Below are 17,246 nucleotides of genomic sequence, written 5' to 3'. Positions count from 1 at the left end.
AGTAACAAAAAGCTGCCTTTTAAATTTTAAAGAAAGTGCCTTTTCCACTGTGTCTGGACCATGCTACTCTAAGAAGCTAGCTATAAAATAAGTTGGAACAAAAATAAAGTGCTTCTGTATAATACAAATGGTACAGTTGAACAAGATGCATTTGCATTTCACAGGAATGTTGCAGTACCAAAAATATCATGTGGAACACAACTGTTGCCCAAAACATTAATATTTCTCAGTAGCTTTAAAAAAAAGTTCTGAAAAAAAATAAAGGTTATGAATTTAAATCGATTTTGGGCCATTTTATATTGATTCTCTTTCGTAGTAATTGAGAATCGCGATTCTTATATGAATCGATTTTTTGGCACACCCCTACTAATTGACCCTGTCAGTTGCAGTCAGAGGAATAGACAAGGTATGGAGTACTATATGAAGTAACTTTAAGCTTATCTCAGACCGCTTCCAGCTTCCAAGGTCCATCTTAAAGTGAGCCTTTTAAGTGAGATATATGGCCGACACTGTGTGCACAGCGAAGAAAACTCCCACCTTCCAACATCTTCCTCTCAAACGTCTGGGACTACTTTCCTTTCCCCCCCCACATTTTTAGCTCCTAGTGTTCTCTGAGGCGATTTCCTCTCCTGGAAAGCCTGCAGTTGTGTGTGTGTGTGTGTGTGTGTGTGTGTGTGTGTGTGTGTGTGTGTGTGTGTGTGTGTGTGTGTGTGTGTGTGTGTGTGTGTGTGTGTGTGTGTGTGTGTGTGTGTGTGTGTGTGGGGGGTTGTCTGAGCGATGGGGAGGAGGGGTAGGGGAGAAGAGACGGCTCGGGGAGGGTGCATTCGTTTTGCAGGAAGGATGTGAGTTTGCTGAAGAGCTTTTCGCACAAAGAAAACGTCGCTCACGGTCGCCAGGGCGATGGCGGCTTTCAGATTGACCCCCTCCGCCATCCATCCCCCAAATACCAGCTCTGCCTGGGCCCGGGAGCCAGGCTCCGGCCCGGTTCAGATTGATCGACCGCGTTTTACTGGCTCCTTTATCTTGTGTGTGTGTTCAGTTCTGAATGTCCTGGCTCATTGATAAAGTGCCGGATTGCTAAGGAGGGGTGGTGGTGGTGGGGCTGGTGGGGGGTGTGTGTGTCTTGTATTGTGTCTCCCCCCGAATGGGGTGGGGGTGTGTGTGACTGTGACTGTGACTGTCTGGGGCCCCAAGAGCTCCTTCCATTCAGAGTCACTTACTCACCCTCAATTACTGCAACACTGGGGTGTGTGTGTGTGTGGGGGGGGGGGGGGGGGGGGTTGTGTGCCATTAGTTGATTAAAAGTTTGTGTGTGTACCCGTGTGATGTTATCAGAGAGTTGGTCCCATATCTTTATGAGAAAGTGTGCGTTTGCCTGCGTGATTGTCAAGTGAGTGTATGTGTGCATGTGACCAGCATGCTTGGTGTGTGTTCATATTTGTTAAACCAGAAGACGTAATTAAACGTAATTAAAAACATAGCACAGCCCAATGCTCTCTAGTGAAAGGGTGTGGCGCTTCGATTAATGTGTGTGCGTTGTTCGCATACTTGTGTGAGCATTTCCCTGATTGAAACTGGAAGAACGCCGGTAACGCCTTAACTCGTAACATTGGCGTGTAGCCACTCGTGCACAAATGTGTGTGTCTGTGTGTGTGTGTGTGTGTGTGTGTGTGTCTGTGTGTGTGTGTGTGTGTGTGTGCGATCGAGCGCGCTCATATCTCAGCGAGACTCCGGAGGGCTGATGTCATGGGTTCCATCGTGATGCAACGCTGAGATGATCTCAGCGTTCTTCAGGAGATCCGTGTGTTCACACACTAATCTATGTTTGACGTGGAGGCGTCGCAGAAACGGCTGAGCCATGTTACCGTGGGCTGAGGGTGGGAGTGGGTAGAAGCAGAAGTGTGTTCTGCGCTCACCGGTCAAAGCAACTGTCGACACCTGCATCCTGTGTAGTTCTTCTTTTATGGTGCTGTTGCGCACTATTTATTCATTTAGCAGAGGCTTCTTTCCAAAGCAACCGTCTGCGCGGGTGTGTGTGTGCAGGTGTGTGTCCTTGTGTCTTTCTGTCTGTGCATGCGTGCAGGTGTGTATGTGTGTGTCTTTCTGTGTGTGTTTGTGTGCAGGTGTGTGTCCTTGTGTCTCTGTCTATTCATGCGTGCAGGTGTGTGTGTGTGTGCGTCTTTCTGTGTGCTTGTGTGTGTTTGTGTGCAGGTGTTTGTCCTTGTGTCTTTCTGTCTGTGCATGCGTGCAGGTGTGTGTGCGTCTTTCTGTGTGCTTGCGTGTGATTGTGTGCAGGTGTGTGTCCTTGTGTCTGTATGTGTCACGCGTGTGCGTGATGTCCCCCCCCCCCCCCCCCCCCCCCTGTCACGCTGAAGTCGACCGTGTTATGTGCTGATAACCCGTGTGGCTCCCACTGCGCTCCGACACAGCATCACTGTCCCCGCGGTGCCATCGACGTGCCCCTACTAGCACGCCTGACATTTACCACCAACGGCCTCCTGACAGGATCCTGCCTGCCTCCAGTACGCTCCAGCGTGCACCGCCGGGTAGAAGAGGGCCCACCCCCAGCTGAAAGGCACTGGGTTCCATCCCCCCAAGCCGAAAGGCTCTTGGTTCCAACCCCCCAAGCCGAAAGGCTCTTGGTTCCAACCCCCCAAGCCGAAAGGCTCTTGGTTCCAACCCCCCAAGCCGAAAGGCTCTTGGTTCCAACCCCCCAAGCCGAAAGGCTCTTGGTTCCAACCCCCAATCCCTTTAGGCTCTTGGTTCCAACCCCCAAGCCCTTTAGGCTCTTGGTTCCAACCCCCAATCCCTTTAGGCTCTTGGTTCCAACCCCCAAGCCCTTTAGGCTCTTGGTTCCAACCCCCAAGCCCTTTAGGCTCTTGGTTCCAACCCCCAATCCCTTTAGGCTCTTGGTTCCAACCCCCAAGCCCTTTAGGCTCTTGGTTCCAACCCCCAATCCCTTTAGGCTCTTGGTTCCAACCCCCCAAGCCGAAAGGCTCTTGGTTCCAACCCCCAAGCCCTTTAGGCTCTTGGTTCCAACCCCCAAGCCCTTTAGGCTCTTGGTTCCAACCCCCAAGCCGAAAGGCTCTTGGTTACAACCCCCAACCCCCAGGCCGAAAGGCTCTTGGTTCCATCCCCCCAAGCCGAAAGTTACTGGGTTCCAACCCCGATATCCACGCAGTCTGTCGGCCTGCGGCCCTCTGTAGTGAGGTGACCCCTCGACCCCTCGCCGCTCCTCAACGACACAAACTCGAAAGTGTCTCAGCGTGATCCGTCACACGATTGTTAATCATAAAAGTCCCCGGGCCCTGCTCGTATCGTTTTATGTTGAATTAAGCTGGAAATGCTGTATTATGAGGGTCGGTTTAGCCTTAAATAACGTTTCACTTCAGCCTTATTTTCTTGAGGCAGTTCAGGTTGTGTGACCACAAGGGTTTTTCACTTCTCCCTGTGAAGTTGGATTCTAATCAGGGCTAGCTGTTGTTATGTGAGACAATAGCGTTTGTTGACAAAGTTATGCGGTGAGTAATGGCGCACGCATTCTAAACCTCCTGTGAGGAACTGGAAGCTAGCACATATATTAGGCGCCAATCAGTGTACAACACAGTGCTTTACATTAACATCGCTGTTAGCAGATGCATGCAGTAAAGACTGCATTGTCTACACACACACAGCCCTCATATGAACTCCTCTGAGTCTGTCTACTCTGCTGCGTTGGATTGACAAGCTTGTGTTTTGGGTTCATTAAACTGATGACCACATCCCTATTCCGTCCTCTCACTGTTCAGAAGGCCGGCCTTGTGGCCAGGTCACCTGCCACATAGTGTAATACTGCTTCCCCTGCATCGTTGAGCCTCTTTGTTGTTGCTCTACGGTGCTGACGACTGCTGCAGATCTATTGTGCACTGCCAGTGATGGGGAAAATATCAAATGATGCAACAAACGTTTGTTCAGGGCAGGGAAACATTATCTACCTTTGTCGTTTGCGTATCGCTTGTTTTCTTTATTCACAACAATTGTCAATTTGATTTGAGTTTGTTGCTGTTGTTGTTGGTTGATACTAGGCCGTCACTGGTCTTAATCGAACCGCGGTTTAAACATCTAGTCAAACATTTGTCGGCCATCTAAACTTCCCTTATCTACCACTCATTGAAAACCAGTACACGCGCACACACACGCACACACAGACACACACACACGCACACGCACACACGTCTGCTGTGTGCATGACGCAGCCTTCTGTAGGCCAACATATGACCAGCTTTAGGTTAGTGGTTGTAATGGTGGAGGCGTCTCTAGGGCCCTATGATTTCCGCGATAAGAAAACGCGGACGGAATCACGGAATCTGACAATAAAAACGGAAGTTGAAGCGCCCGTAATTCGGTTCTAACCCAAATTCAGAGCCGAACAATATCCAAAACACTTCTATCACTCAGGTGATCAGCTGTTTTGTAGGATATGTCAACATACTACTATCGATTGGAAGCGCAAAGATACGTGCGATGACCACTTGAAGTCCAAAATCCATATAAAAAACAATGAACGCCGTAGCCAGGGCACGCCCCTTCAAACCACAATTTGAGTTTATAAAAAAAGAGTTTATAAGCAAAAATTTAATTTTTTATGTCATGTTTTTATTTGAAGCACTAAAAACAGTGCAATGTTGGGATGTTTTAATAAATGTAGTCTTCTATCTGATTAAATTGTAAGAATTGTATTCGTTCGCACTTATTTGACACTCGTTTTGATGATTTAAATTGCTGTGTAAGTGTAAAAACGGAATTCATGAAAATTAAAACGGAAAAAACGGTATTTGGAAAAAAATAAAACGGAGCCTAATGTAGTGCTCCGGATGCTTCCAGCCTGTGGTGTGTGTTTCCGGTGAAGGGTGAGCTGTTTCTGTCTTCCTGCAGAGTCAGACGCTCATCAGAGCACTGGACTCCATTAGCAGAGCTCAGAGCTATAGCTCAGGTGTGTGCGTGTGTCTGAAACTTCACTCCCACTTATCCCTTCACTCACTCTACGAGCCTTTCCAGTCCGGTTTTCGCCCCCGTCACAGCACAGAGACCGCCCTCATCAAAATCACTAATGATCTCCTCATTGCAGCTGACTCTGGTTCCTTCTCCATCCTCATCCTCCTCGATCTGAGTGCAGCGTTCGACACCATCTCACACCCCATCCTTCTCAGTAGACTCTCCTCGATTGGCCTCTCCCACACCCCCCTCAGTTGGTTCCACTCCTACCTCACAGGCCGCACCCAGTTCATCCAGCTTAAATCCTTCACCTCCAATCCCTCCCCAGTCACTACTGGTGTGCCCCAGGGATCTGTCCTGGGGCCTCTTCTATTCATCATCTATCTCCTCCCCCTCGGCCACATCCTCCGCAAATACAATATCCAGTTCCACTGCTTCGCTGATGACACCCAGCTCTACCTTTCCTGCAAACCCAATTCCTCACTCCCACCCCCCTCCCTCACCGACTGTCTCTCCGAAATAAAAACCTGGTTCACCTCAAACTTCCTTAAACTAAACTGCAATAAAACTGAAATGCTCCTCCTCGGCACTAAATCCACACTAGCGAAAGTCAATACCTTCTCTCTCACCATCGACAGCTCCTCAGTTTCCCCCTCCCCTCAGGTTAAGAGCTTGGGTGTCATCCTCGATAGCACACTTTCCTTCCATTCTCACATCAACACCATTACCCGCACTGCATATTTCCATCTCCGCAACATCAACAGACTCCGCCCCTCCCTCACCCCCCACACCACCGCCATCCTTGTTCACAGCCTCGTCACCTCCCGTCTGGACTACTGCAATTCTCTCCTCTTCGGCCTCCCCCACAAGTCCCTCCGCAAACTACAACTGGTCCAAAACTCTGCCGCCCGCATCATCACAAAGACCCCCTCATACCATCACATCACCCCTGTCCTCCAGCAGCTCCACTGGCTCCCCGTAACCCACCGCATTAATTACAAACTCCTAGTGTTTACATTCATGGCCATCCATAACCTCGCCCCTCCCTACCTCTCTGATCTCCTGCACATTAACATCCCCACCCGTTCCCTTCGATCCTCCTCCTCCATCCACCTCTCTGTGCCCCCTGCCCGCCTCAGCACTATGGGGGGCAGAGCCTTCAGTCGCTCTGCTCCCCAGCTCTGGAACTCTCTACCACCCGACCTCCGAAACTGTGACTCTCTCCCCATTTTCAAAGCACAACTAAAAACCCACCTGTTTCGGACTGCCTACTCTCTCTAACCTCCATGCTTCCTGCCATTCTGCCCTATGTATTTTAACTTATTATGTTGTCCTTTCTATGTCTATTTTATCACGTTTTTTGTATATTTCATTGTGTGTTTTATTGTGTGTGATGTACAGTGTCCTTGAGTGACTTGAAAGGCGCTTTTCTAAATAAAATGCATTATTATTATTATTATTAAACACACACTGAACCGTCCCTGGGGAGCCAAGTTAATATTCAACACAATCGTGGTGTCATCAACATTGCATAACGGTTACTTTCAGTTTTATTCATTGGATACTATCTCGTTTATGCAGTTGCAATGTGTGGAGAGGGACTTTCACTATTCAATATTGGATCAAATTAGTTGTTGTGATGAGAAATTCAATATTTATTCACTACCATTTACTTAATTTAATAATTAATAGTATTTGGGTGTCAAGCAGCAAAGCTGCGAGACAACCTATTGTTTTTATTATTATAGATTAAATTGTAATTACTCGTCTACATAATATTTTTTGCCAGAAGTTATTGTTTATTTCGACCAAATCCTGCTCAAGGACCCCTAGAATGTGGACATTGGGATTCAAAAAACAAGAACCTTTCGCACCTCAACCCGGCAGATGTTCCAACAAAGCCGAAGCTTTATCCAAATGTGTCCGTCGCGGTGACTTCTATTTCCCTGTCACCTGATCCTCATCCTTCCCTGACCCAGATAAGTTCCGTTCAGTCTGCAGCCAACCGGACAACACTCAAGACACGCCCCCTAGTGTGCGTACACGCGCGTGCTTGCAATAGTCCACGGCACGCTCGCTCATGCCGTTTGCACATGCACACTCTGTAACCACCTGAGCGGAGAAGAACGCCGCAAATGCTGCCATAGGGTCGACGCCTGGTTCTCCAGAAGAACCAGGCCACGAACCCAAACCTGGCTACGAACCCAAACCCGAGCCCAGCCATGCTTTTCGGTTCGTAGCCTGGTTCAAAGCTTGCAGCTCCCGTGGTAACGTGAGGGCTGCCACGCACGTCGCCGGGGTTTCACAGACTGAAAAGTCCCCGGCTTGCATCAGGTGTGTGTGTGTGTGTGTGTGTGTGTGTGTGTGTGTGTGTGTGTGTGTGTGTGTGTGTGTGTGTGTGTGTGTGTGTGTGTGTGTGTGTGTGTGTGTGTGTGTGTGTGTGTGTGTGTGTGTGTGTAGCGTGCCATGAGTCACCCACAGTCTGGGCGCGGTGGTCACATGCAGCGTGGACGAGGCCCGCGAAGACTGGTTGAAGCTCTGGTGGAGCGGTGGTATCTTCTTATCTGATCGTCTTATCATTTCTCCGTAACTGCTTGCCTGCTTTTATCTGAAATTGGTCTTGAGGATGACATCATGTTGGTTCGGGTTTCGTTTTTAGTTTGCATCCGGTGTTTTAATACTTCATAACCCGTTTTTCATCTGGCACTGTGTGTACAAACTTGTGTTGTTGTGTAAACCATCCAGCCATGTCTTACTCTGAACTCTCTCGGATCAAGCTGCATCTAGGGAAGGAGGCTGGAACAACTTCCAAGAGTTGTACCATCTCGTGATCTTAATTTTGATTTGAATAATTCACACCGTCCCATTAAAAAGTCTTGCGTTGAGGTTCCAGTGAAAAGCTGAGCGCTGTTCACTGATCTGTGGTTATAAGACTGGGAGGGAGAGTAGCAGCCGCCCACTGCATGGACGCCTGCGTCTCTTCGCTGGATCTCACAGGAGGTCTAGACGTGTTGCTGGCGGGGGCCCTGGAATGACAGGAATCTAGACCAGTGAGTGCAGAAGGAGTGGACCCCTGTCCACCTGACGATACACACACAGAGAACTCAGGGACCGGGAAGGGAAGGCTGACATCAAACAGACCAGGGAGAGCAGGAGGACAAACAGACGGGAGAGAGGGACGGACAGAACACTATGAGAGGGGAGAAGACAGACGGAGGAGAGAGGGATGGAGAGAACATGACAAGAGAAGACAGACAGAGGAGAGAGGGATGGAGAGAGCGTGATGAGAGAAGAGAAAACACGGGTGCAGGGTCTTGCAAGGGACTTGTATTCGGAGGGTTGCTAATTTGATCCCCGGCTCATCCTAGCTAGCTCCTAGTGTGTCGAGGTGTTCCTGAGCAAGACGCCTCACCCTGACTGCTCCTGACGAGCTGGCTGTCACCTTGCATGGTTGACTCCGCTGTCGGTGTGTCGACGTGTTTATGAACCGTTGTAAGCCGTTATGCTAAATGCCCTAAACTGTAAAATGGAGGAGAAAGAGAGAGAGATAGCAAAGCGATGGAGTGAACATGAAGCATACGGAAGAGGAGAGAGAAGGGGCAAGGCAAAGATGAGAGGCCAGGCTTTGAGAGTGGGTGGGGGAAAGGATCGGTGAGGAGAGGGAGAGGTCAGACAGGGGAGAGGAGGAGGAGGAGCAGGAGGAGCAGGCATCCTAACAGACCCAGAGACGTGAGAAGAGAGGAGAATGCCGCTGGGAATAGATGGGAGAGCTAGAGATGGGGGCAAGAGAAGACGAGGAGGAGCAAGCCCCTTTGACTCCATCCCTCAAAGACGACTGCTTCGATAGATAGAGAGGGAGAGAGGGCGGGGGGGGGGGGGGGGGGGGTGGGGGATTACTCTGTAGTGTGTCTTGGGAGCTAGCCTACTTTATGTTTGTGTATTGTTTGTGTATGTCTGTGTTCATGTTTTGGTTCCCTTGGTAAGAAAAGGCCCACAGGGGCGATGTTTTTTCGTCCTCTCTGACGCAGCATTCAGACCCGACGAACCCTTCGCCTCTCCTCTATTTAACCCGGGCATAATATCTCTTTCTTTCTGCGCCTCCATTTTGTTTTGAGTGCGTCGAGTTTCCGGGGGTTCTTTCTGTGCGGCGGCGGCTCGGGGGTATTGTCTGCCTGTATGAATGCTGCCATTAAGCAGACGGCTGGGGCCTCCGACGAGGCCTCCGCTGAAAGGGACACTTGTGGTGGTGTGTGTGTGTGTGTGTGTGTGTGTGTGTGTGTGTGTGTGTGTGTGTGTGTGTGTGTGTGTGTGTGTGTGTGTGTGTGTGTGTGTGTGTGTGTGTGTGTGTGTGTGTGTGTGTGTGTGTGTGTGTTAGGGATGTGTCGGTCGCGACTGATTCGTCACAACGAACGAATCCCGAACGTGAACGACAAGAACTGGTTCCCCAAAACAAGAAGAACTGGTTCTTTGATTCTTTTTTTTTAACATAAACCAAACATATGGTCACGTAAATAAAATATACAAACGAACAGAGCTCCGTCTCCCCGCGACTTCCATTGATTGAGTCTACAACTTTCTCAAAGATTCAGCCAATGAGAGGTAGCAATGGTGTTGGAATGGCACCTGGGTAAACCAATGACAAGGCGGTACCGTCGAATATGCGCGCTTTCTCTGTCTGACGTAACTTGGGTCATACCATTCGACTCATATATCCCCCTACATTTTTTCGAAAATAGACTTGACCTCCATCTGTTTATTGGATAAACGCATTTCCCAATCCCAGGAGTCTTTGCTCCATTCTACGTCAATTTAAGAACAAACAAAGAAATTAAACTGCTGTTCGTATTTTTGACCATGCAAGTTCTGTAATGCCTGAACAATGAAGAATTAAATGTAAAGTAAAATAAAATTATAAATGTAAAACCATGAATGAAATATAGAGAGTAAGCAAGTGGTATAAATATTGGTGGGACGTTCGGCATACTATATAGCAGGCATCTCCAAACAGCGGACTGCGGTCTTGACGGTCCTATCCGGACCCACGACCAATTTAAAAAAAAAAATATATATAAAAAAAAGTTTTTTTATTTTTTATTTTTTTTAAGATGTAATCTGACGTAACGAACGAATCAAAAACGAACGAATCAAATAAACGAATCGTTATAGTGAACTGAACTGAAAGAACTAGTTCCCGGAAAAGAATCATTTTGCCCATCCCTAGTGTGTGTGTGTGTGTGTGTGGGGGGGGGTTACATAAGGTCTTTGTCATGTCGCCGCACCGCCCGCCCGGCCCCCGGCTAGGGACATGGCCCCAACGCGGGATGGGCCCCACGGTTAGTCAGCAGGAAATGGGGGGAAATTTAGAAAGTGAAAGCGTTTTGGATGACCTTGTTTTTCACGTGCTGAACCGTCGCTCTCGGGGTTGAGTAGGGACTCGGGAGTTCGTTGATGACCCCAACGTGGCAGTTTGTTCTAGGGTTTCAAGATGAGTTGTTAATGTTGAGAGTGTGGCATGATGACTTATTTATTGATTTAGACGGCTTGGGCTCTGACATTCTGTGCTAACATCTGCCGGGACAGTTTGTCCTGGGGTTTGATTCATAATCAAGTCTGAGATCAATGATGATTGATCTCATTGATGTATGTAAAATGGCATTGACAGAATCATTATTTTGCCTTTGTCTCTTCTGCTTAACTTGTTCAATAATCCCAAAGGTGTCGCATTGTGTAATTTGTGTTTGTTTGGTTCAATAATCTTTGGCATGTACCAATTGTTGTTGGCTTAACTACGTCGGCCTACTGTAGGATATCTGAGGGCTACATTAGCATACTCTGAAATCTGTGTAAAAACCCTTTTGTATTTACAGACTAATAGGATTGTACAGTTGCTAAACAAACAAAACAATGCTTTCAAACGGCTCTGACTAAACGGTAATTAACCGCCTTTCCTTCTCTCTCCACAGGGGGCGCTGAGGGACAGGGTTGTATTGTCCAGCGCTTTCCTGAGAAGGATTGGGAGGACAACCCTTTCCCACAAGGGGTTGAGCTGGTACGTCGACACAACCCAAACACTCACTCACACGCCTATGGACACATGAAATCAGGGTGAACACATGAACTGAGAATGAACACACAAACTCCGGATGCACACATGAACTCAGGATGAACACATGAACTGAGAATGAACACACCAACTCAGGATGAACACATGAACTCAGGATGAACACATGAACTCAGGATAAACACACAAACTCAGGATGAACACATGAACACACAAGCTCAGGATGAACGCATGAACTGAGAATGAACACACAAACTCAGGATGACCGCATGAACTGAGAATGAACACACAAACTCAGGATGAACAGATGAAATCAGGGTGAACACACACATGAACTGAGAATGAACACACAAACTCAGGATGAACAGATTAACTCAGGATGAGCACACAAACTCAGGATGAACACATGAACTCAGGATGAACTCCAGAATCAGGTCCACAGATGAATCAAATCAATTCAATTTGAGCAAGGCACTGCCGGTGTTCATGGGTTCTCTTCCTGGTGTTCCGGGAAGCAGTGGAAACTGGGCTTACGCTGTCAAATTTGAAATGCAAATAAATGCTCTTCTAGTTTGTCGCTATGCAAAAGTTCCCTGAAACCAAATGGGTGAGACTCAGAATTGAAATGGTCTGACAAGCAGCCAATACACAAGTATTGATTACATAACCATCCCAAACTGAGAAGGGAAACAGCGTTTCTGAAGATACGAGTAGCAAATGTGCAATAATTCTGCTACTTCCTTCTGAACGTCTATTCTGTTAATTGAATCACAGCCATGTTGGGCTTGTTTAATAATCTGTTGTCTGCGGTCCGCAGACTTAAACTAGGACTGAGTTTCTTTTGGGTAGGCCCCTGACAGTGTTTGTCGTTTTGTGTTCAAGTCATTTTTAATGGGTTTGCGGTCTACATCCTACATAACTAGCTAATCATAATGTCAATAAATCTCTAGCAGCCTGACTGGAATATGTTATGTACTTAACAGAGAGTAACAATGGCTGTCAATCACCAAAAACACAATGGATAATAAATCACAATGAATCTCGTGCCTCACCGGGAAAAGCTGTTAACATTATCATTATATCGAGTGTCCACCTCAGTCAACACTGCCCTAATTTCCCTTTCCCTCCTTTCAAATCACAAGTTTTACGAGTGTAAATATATGAGCCATAAATAAAGTTTTTGATGATTATTATTAGTGCTGTCAAGCGATTAAAATATTTAATCATGAATAATCGCATTAATGCCATAGTTGACTCACGATTAATCGCGAGCAATCGCAATTAATCACAAATGTTTTTTCTATGCTAAATATCCCTTGATTTCTTTGTCCCATTAATAGTTCTCATTTTAATGCTCTTATCAACATGGAGAAGTGCATCGGCTTGCCTTGTGCAAATGTTTTTTTATTGATAACAACATTGGCATATACTGATCAAAACAGGACGATACAAAAAAATGCCTATAGTGCAATTAAACGATGAACATACAAACATACTGCCTTGAACATAGCAGTCAGGCTACTGCTTCTTTGTTTTGAGCCAAAGAAAGAATATATATTTTTTTTTTTCGTTAATTGCGCGATAAAAACATTAACGCTGTTAAAATTGGTTTGCGTTAACGCAGTTAATAACGCGTTTAACTGACAGCACTAATTATTATATATATAATATATTACATTTATTTGTCCAAAGTAGGGTCGTAAACGTGTACACGTGTGACCGGTGAGTAAATCATAACCGTTTAGGAAAAATAAGTAAACGAAATCCGTAAAATAAAAAAATCACTGCACCATTGTTTCCAAGGGAATCGTGATGGTCCATACTTTCAACATAAAGTTTACATATTTATTAGAGCTGTCAAGCGATTAAAATATTTAATCGTGATTAATCGCATTAATGTCATAGTTAACTCGCGATTAATCGCAAATTCTTTTTCTATGCTAAATATCCCTTGATTTTTTTGTCCCATAATTCTTCTCATTTTAATTCTCTTATCAACATGGTGAAGTGCATCGGCTTGTCTTGTGCAAATGATTTTTTATTCATAACAACATTGGCATATACTGATCAAAACAGGACGATACAAAAAAAGAGCCTATAGTGCAATTAAACGACTGCTTTGAACAAATGTCATTTGAACATAGCAGTCAGGCTACTGCTTCTTCGTTTTGAGCCAAAGAAAAAAAAAAAAAAAGTTTTTTTTTTTGGAAATAAAATAATTGCTTTAATCGCGCGATAATTTTTTTAACGCCGTTAAAATTGGTTTGCGTTAACGCCGTTAATAACGCGTTTAACTGACAGCTCTAATATTTATAATTCGAAATTCATCCCAGCCTTTATACCACAGATACTCTAGGGTCTTTAGCATATAACCGCCTTTTCTGATTATAGTTTAATGTAACAGTGAGCTGACGACATTCTAATTAACACCGCAACTGCAAATTAACCGCACGGAGATAACCGTGGCAACCGGTCAAACAAATGTTCTTTGTGCGATCATTCTGCTCGCGCATCCGCCGTGTTGATAAACAAATAATCCCCCTATAGCGCGACTGCGGTTCACTTTAAAAAAAGAAAAAAAATGATTACGGTTAACCGTGTACACGGGAAAAAAAAGGGGTTGTGTAACCGTTTACAATTCTTTGGAACCGTTCACACCCCTAGTCCAAAGTAATTTTTACTCTGACAATTCCAAGCAAGAAGGCGGTGTCCTTCCAGCGTAACTGACGGATGGAATTTCCTCTCGCAGCCTCCTGTATTAAGTTTAATGATAGCCCAGATCTCCATGACTCAGTCAGACAGACCAAAGGGTATGTAGCAGCAAACATGGGTCTCCCAGAAATCACCTGTCCAAAGGTGTCACCGCGGATGAACTCGCCTCACTTTAAAACACGGCCAAACCTCTGTCAGTCAGGGCTGAATCCCTGCAGAAATATTAAGAATGAATCACGCAAAATTCGCCTGCTACTGATTTATTATTATTCTATTTTTTTGTGCCAGGAAACCAAGTATTAGAAAAAAATAACTGAATTGTCTCAATGAAAAAAAAGTTGTAATTATTAATAAAAATGTATTCATAATTGTTCTTTTTATGAAACTATTAATATAGCCACCTTTTACCTGACAACGTTTTTTTGCGTTATTCGTTCTACACCAACACCGGGTATATAGGCCTAATCAGCTTGATATTCACTTGATATCGATATCATACTACTGGACACTAATTGAACATTACTTTTTAATGCATTGTTATATCCTGTCGTCTGGTATCTTTATGATTGTGTAATGTATTGTGCTGTGTGTGTTGTCTCCTCTACTTTGTATTTTATCTATTTGTTTGCTGTCTCTTTTATTTGCATTTTATCTATTTATTTGCTGTCTCTTCTGTTTGTACTTTTTATATTTATTTTATTAGGGACTATGGATGCAAATGAGCAGCTCTGCTATAATCCGGCATGTTTACAAAGATGTTTAAACATCAATGTTCATGAATGTGCACTGTCCCTATTAAAAAATAAAGCATTCATTATTATTATTATTACAATATTCGCCCTGCCGACAATTGTCGTCCGATACCGATGTAGGTGTGACATCGGTATCGGACCCCCCCCCCCCCTATCCCGCTGTAATGGCCCCTCCTCCTCCTCTCTCCTCAGTTCTGCCAACCCAACGGATGGCAGCTGGTGCCCCAGCGCCTGCCCCCCTCCTTCTTCGTGGCGGTTCTGACCGACATCAACTCCGAGCGCCACTACTGTGCCTGCTTCACCTTCTGGGAGGAGCTGGACCACCCGCCTGTGAGTGTCGCGCACACACGCGTACACGCACGCACACATACACGCACACATATACGCGAATTACACATGAACACTCGCGTGCATACACTCCCAGGCACAGGCGCACACACACGCCTACAAGCACATATACAGGCACACACGTACGCACACACCTGAGCACACATGCAAGCAGACCAACGAGCACAGATACACACACGTACACACAAGTGCACGCACACACGTACACAAACGCCAACGGGCACACTGGGCTAGGTGTGTCGAGCCGCCTTCAAGTCAAATACCAAATTTCGGATCCTTGTTATTCAAAATACCTGTGGGTTGAATTAATGAGTAAGGTGTACAGTGTGGCCAGCTAGTCTTGGGTCATGGGTCACTATTGACTGTTAAGTTATTTCAGAGACCCCATTAAACCTGTGTGTGTGTGTGTGTGTGTGTGTGTGTGTGTGTGTGTGTGTGTGTGTGTGTGTGTGTGTGTGTGAGCGTGTCCCTGTGTGTGTGTGTGTGTGCGCGTATGTCCCTGTGTGTGTGTGTGTGTGCGCGTATGTCCCTGTGTGTGTGTGCGTGTCCCTGTGTGTGTCTCCCTGCGTGTGTGTGTGTCTGTGTGTGTCCCTGTGTGTGTGTGTGTGTGTGTGCGTGTCCCTGTGTGTGTGTGTGCGTGTCCCTGTGTGTGTCCCTGTGTGTGTGCGTGTCCCTGTGTGTGATCAGAAGGTGGCGGAGGCCAGCGAGGTGGATGAAGACGAGGTGTCCTCCTCAGCGGCGGCCGTCCAGCCGGCTCAGCTCTACGGCCCGAAGAGTCTGGTGCTGGTGTCCCAACTGGACCACACCGAGGTCTTCAGGGTACGACGACAACAACAACAGCAACAACAAAAACAATCCCGTAGGGGCGGCATGTGGCTGGAGGTTGAGCGGGTTGGCTGGTGACCGGAAGGTCGCTAGTTCGATCCCCGGCTCCTCCTAGCTGAGTGTCGAGGTGTCCCTGAGCGAGGCACCTCACCCTGACTGCTCCTGACCAGCTGGCTGTCGCCCTGCGTGGTCGACCCCGCCGTCGGCGTGTGAATGTGTGGCAGTATCGTGAAGAGCTTTGAGTGGCCACAGGGTTAGAAAAGTGCTGTAGGCCTAGTATAAATGCAGTCCATTTACCCCATCACATGGGGTAATATATACTCTACTAATCCATCATTGATACCGCATCGTGACTTATGATGAGATACCAATGATGAATGAATGTTTCCTCCAGCCAAAATCGCAATCGATCTTAGGAAGATGCAATCTTGAGGAGATTGTATTGCACTCATTCACCCCCTTATCTACCCTCTGCTCTGTGCACTTATACTGGCAGGGTTGGCCCGTTTCATTATGCCTGAGCTGAGCTGGTTGAACTAGAAAGCGTTCTTTGTCCAATCTGTGTTCCATGAGGGTTGTTGTCCGTCCATGTTGTGTCTGCTACTTATCGTCACATCGAGTCCTGCCTCGTCACACATTTGGTGTGTGTCTGAACACGAGAGCGTCCCGTGGCCATCCTCTCACCGTCTCCCCCGTCTCCGTGGTTACAGAACTGTCTCGGGCTGATCTACACGGTCCACTCGGACAAGCTCACCGCGCCCCTGGAGACGGTGATCGGGAACCTGCTCAGCTGTGTCATCCCCATCGCAGGGGGCTCGCAGGTAAAAACACACCTGGATCGGGGTCGGTATCTCTGTCTGTCTGTCTGTCTCTGTGTCTTTCTCTCTCCGTCTGTCTGTCTCTGTGTCTTTCTCTCTCCGTCTGTCTGTGTGTCTCTCGCGCTGTCACTCTGTCTCTTTCTTTCTGTCTCTCTCTCTCTGTCTCTGTCTCTGTCCCTCTGTATCTCTGTATCTCTGTTTGTCTGTATATCTCTCTTTCTCTCTCCATCTTTGTCTATCTGTCTCTATGTCCCTCTGTATCTCTGTTTGTCTGTATATCTCTCTTTCTCTCTCCATCTTTGTCTATCTGTCTCTATGTCCCTCTGTATCTCTGTTTGTCTGTATATCTCTCTTTCTTTCTCCATCTTTGTGTATCTGTCTCTATGCCCCTCTGTATCTCTATGTCCCTCTGTACCTCTCTCTCCCTCTGATGGAACCAGTGATGTGATTCTCCTCATGCATCAGTCAGAGCTGTCCCAGGCAGACGGATAGACAGCGGGCCTGTTACTGCCTCGTGTGGTCATTGCCTCCATGCTCCGCTAGGTAGTTCACGCTCCTACAGAGAGCGCAGCAGCCAACTGCTTTAGCTTATAGTTTTATGCTGCTTGCTAGCATAACATAGCCTTTTCATCACAACAGTAAAAGTGGATTGGCAGCAGTTTTACGGCTTCTTAGCTTGTTAAGAGCTGGAGTGTGTGGGTGTTGTGCTTGCATTTGTGTAACTGAGCGCGTGTGTGCGTGTTTGATAGAAGAAGA

At 46.7% G+C, this 17,246-nt stretch overlaps 1 protein-coding gene across 9 annotated transcripts in view; it reads left to right on the top strand.

The window, feature by feature from the left end:
* sbf1 (SET binding factor 1) overlaps window positions 1-17,246 on the top strand; it is a 72,144-nt gene that overhangs the window by 4,169 nt on the left and 50,729 nt on the right. For 7 of the 9 annotated variants that reach the window (XM_060048553.1, XM_060048552.1, XM_060048551.1 and 4 more), the window contains exons 2-5: window positions 10,938-11,023; window positions 14,692-14,829; window positions 15,535-15,666; window positions 16,383-16,493. In XM_060048553.1, the coding sequence (XP_059904536.1) occupies window positions 10,938-11,023; window positions 14,692-14,829; window positions 15,535-15,666; window positions 16,383-16,493 (467 nt within the window). The remainder of the gene's footprint in view (window positions 1-10,937; window positions 11,024-14,691; window positions 14,830-15,534; window positions 15,667-16,382; window positions 16,494-17,246) is intronic. The other 2 variants (XM_060048548.1, XM_060048547.1) reach the window with 1 other exon arrangement.

This window comes from Gadus macrocephalus, chromosome 4, assembly GCF_031168955.1.
Source record: "Gadus macrocephalus chromosome 4, ASM3116895v1".
Classification (NCBI taxonomy): Eukaryota; Metazoa; Chordata; class Actinopteri; order Gadiformes; family Gadidae; genus Gadus; species Gadus macrocephalus.
Note: the sequence above shows the minus strand (reverse complement) of the source record. Positions and strands in the feature narration are given on the sequence as shown.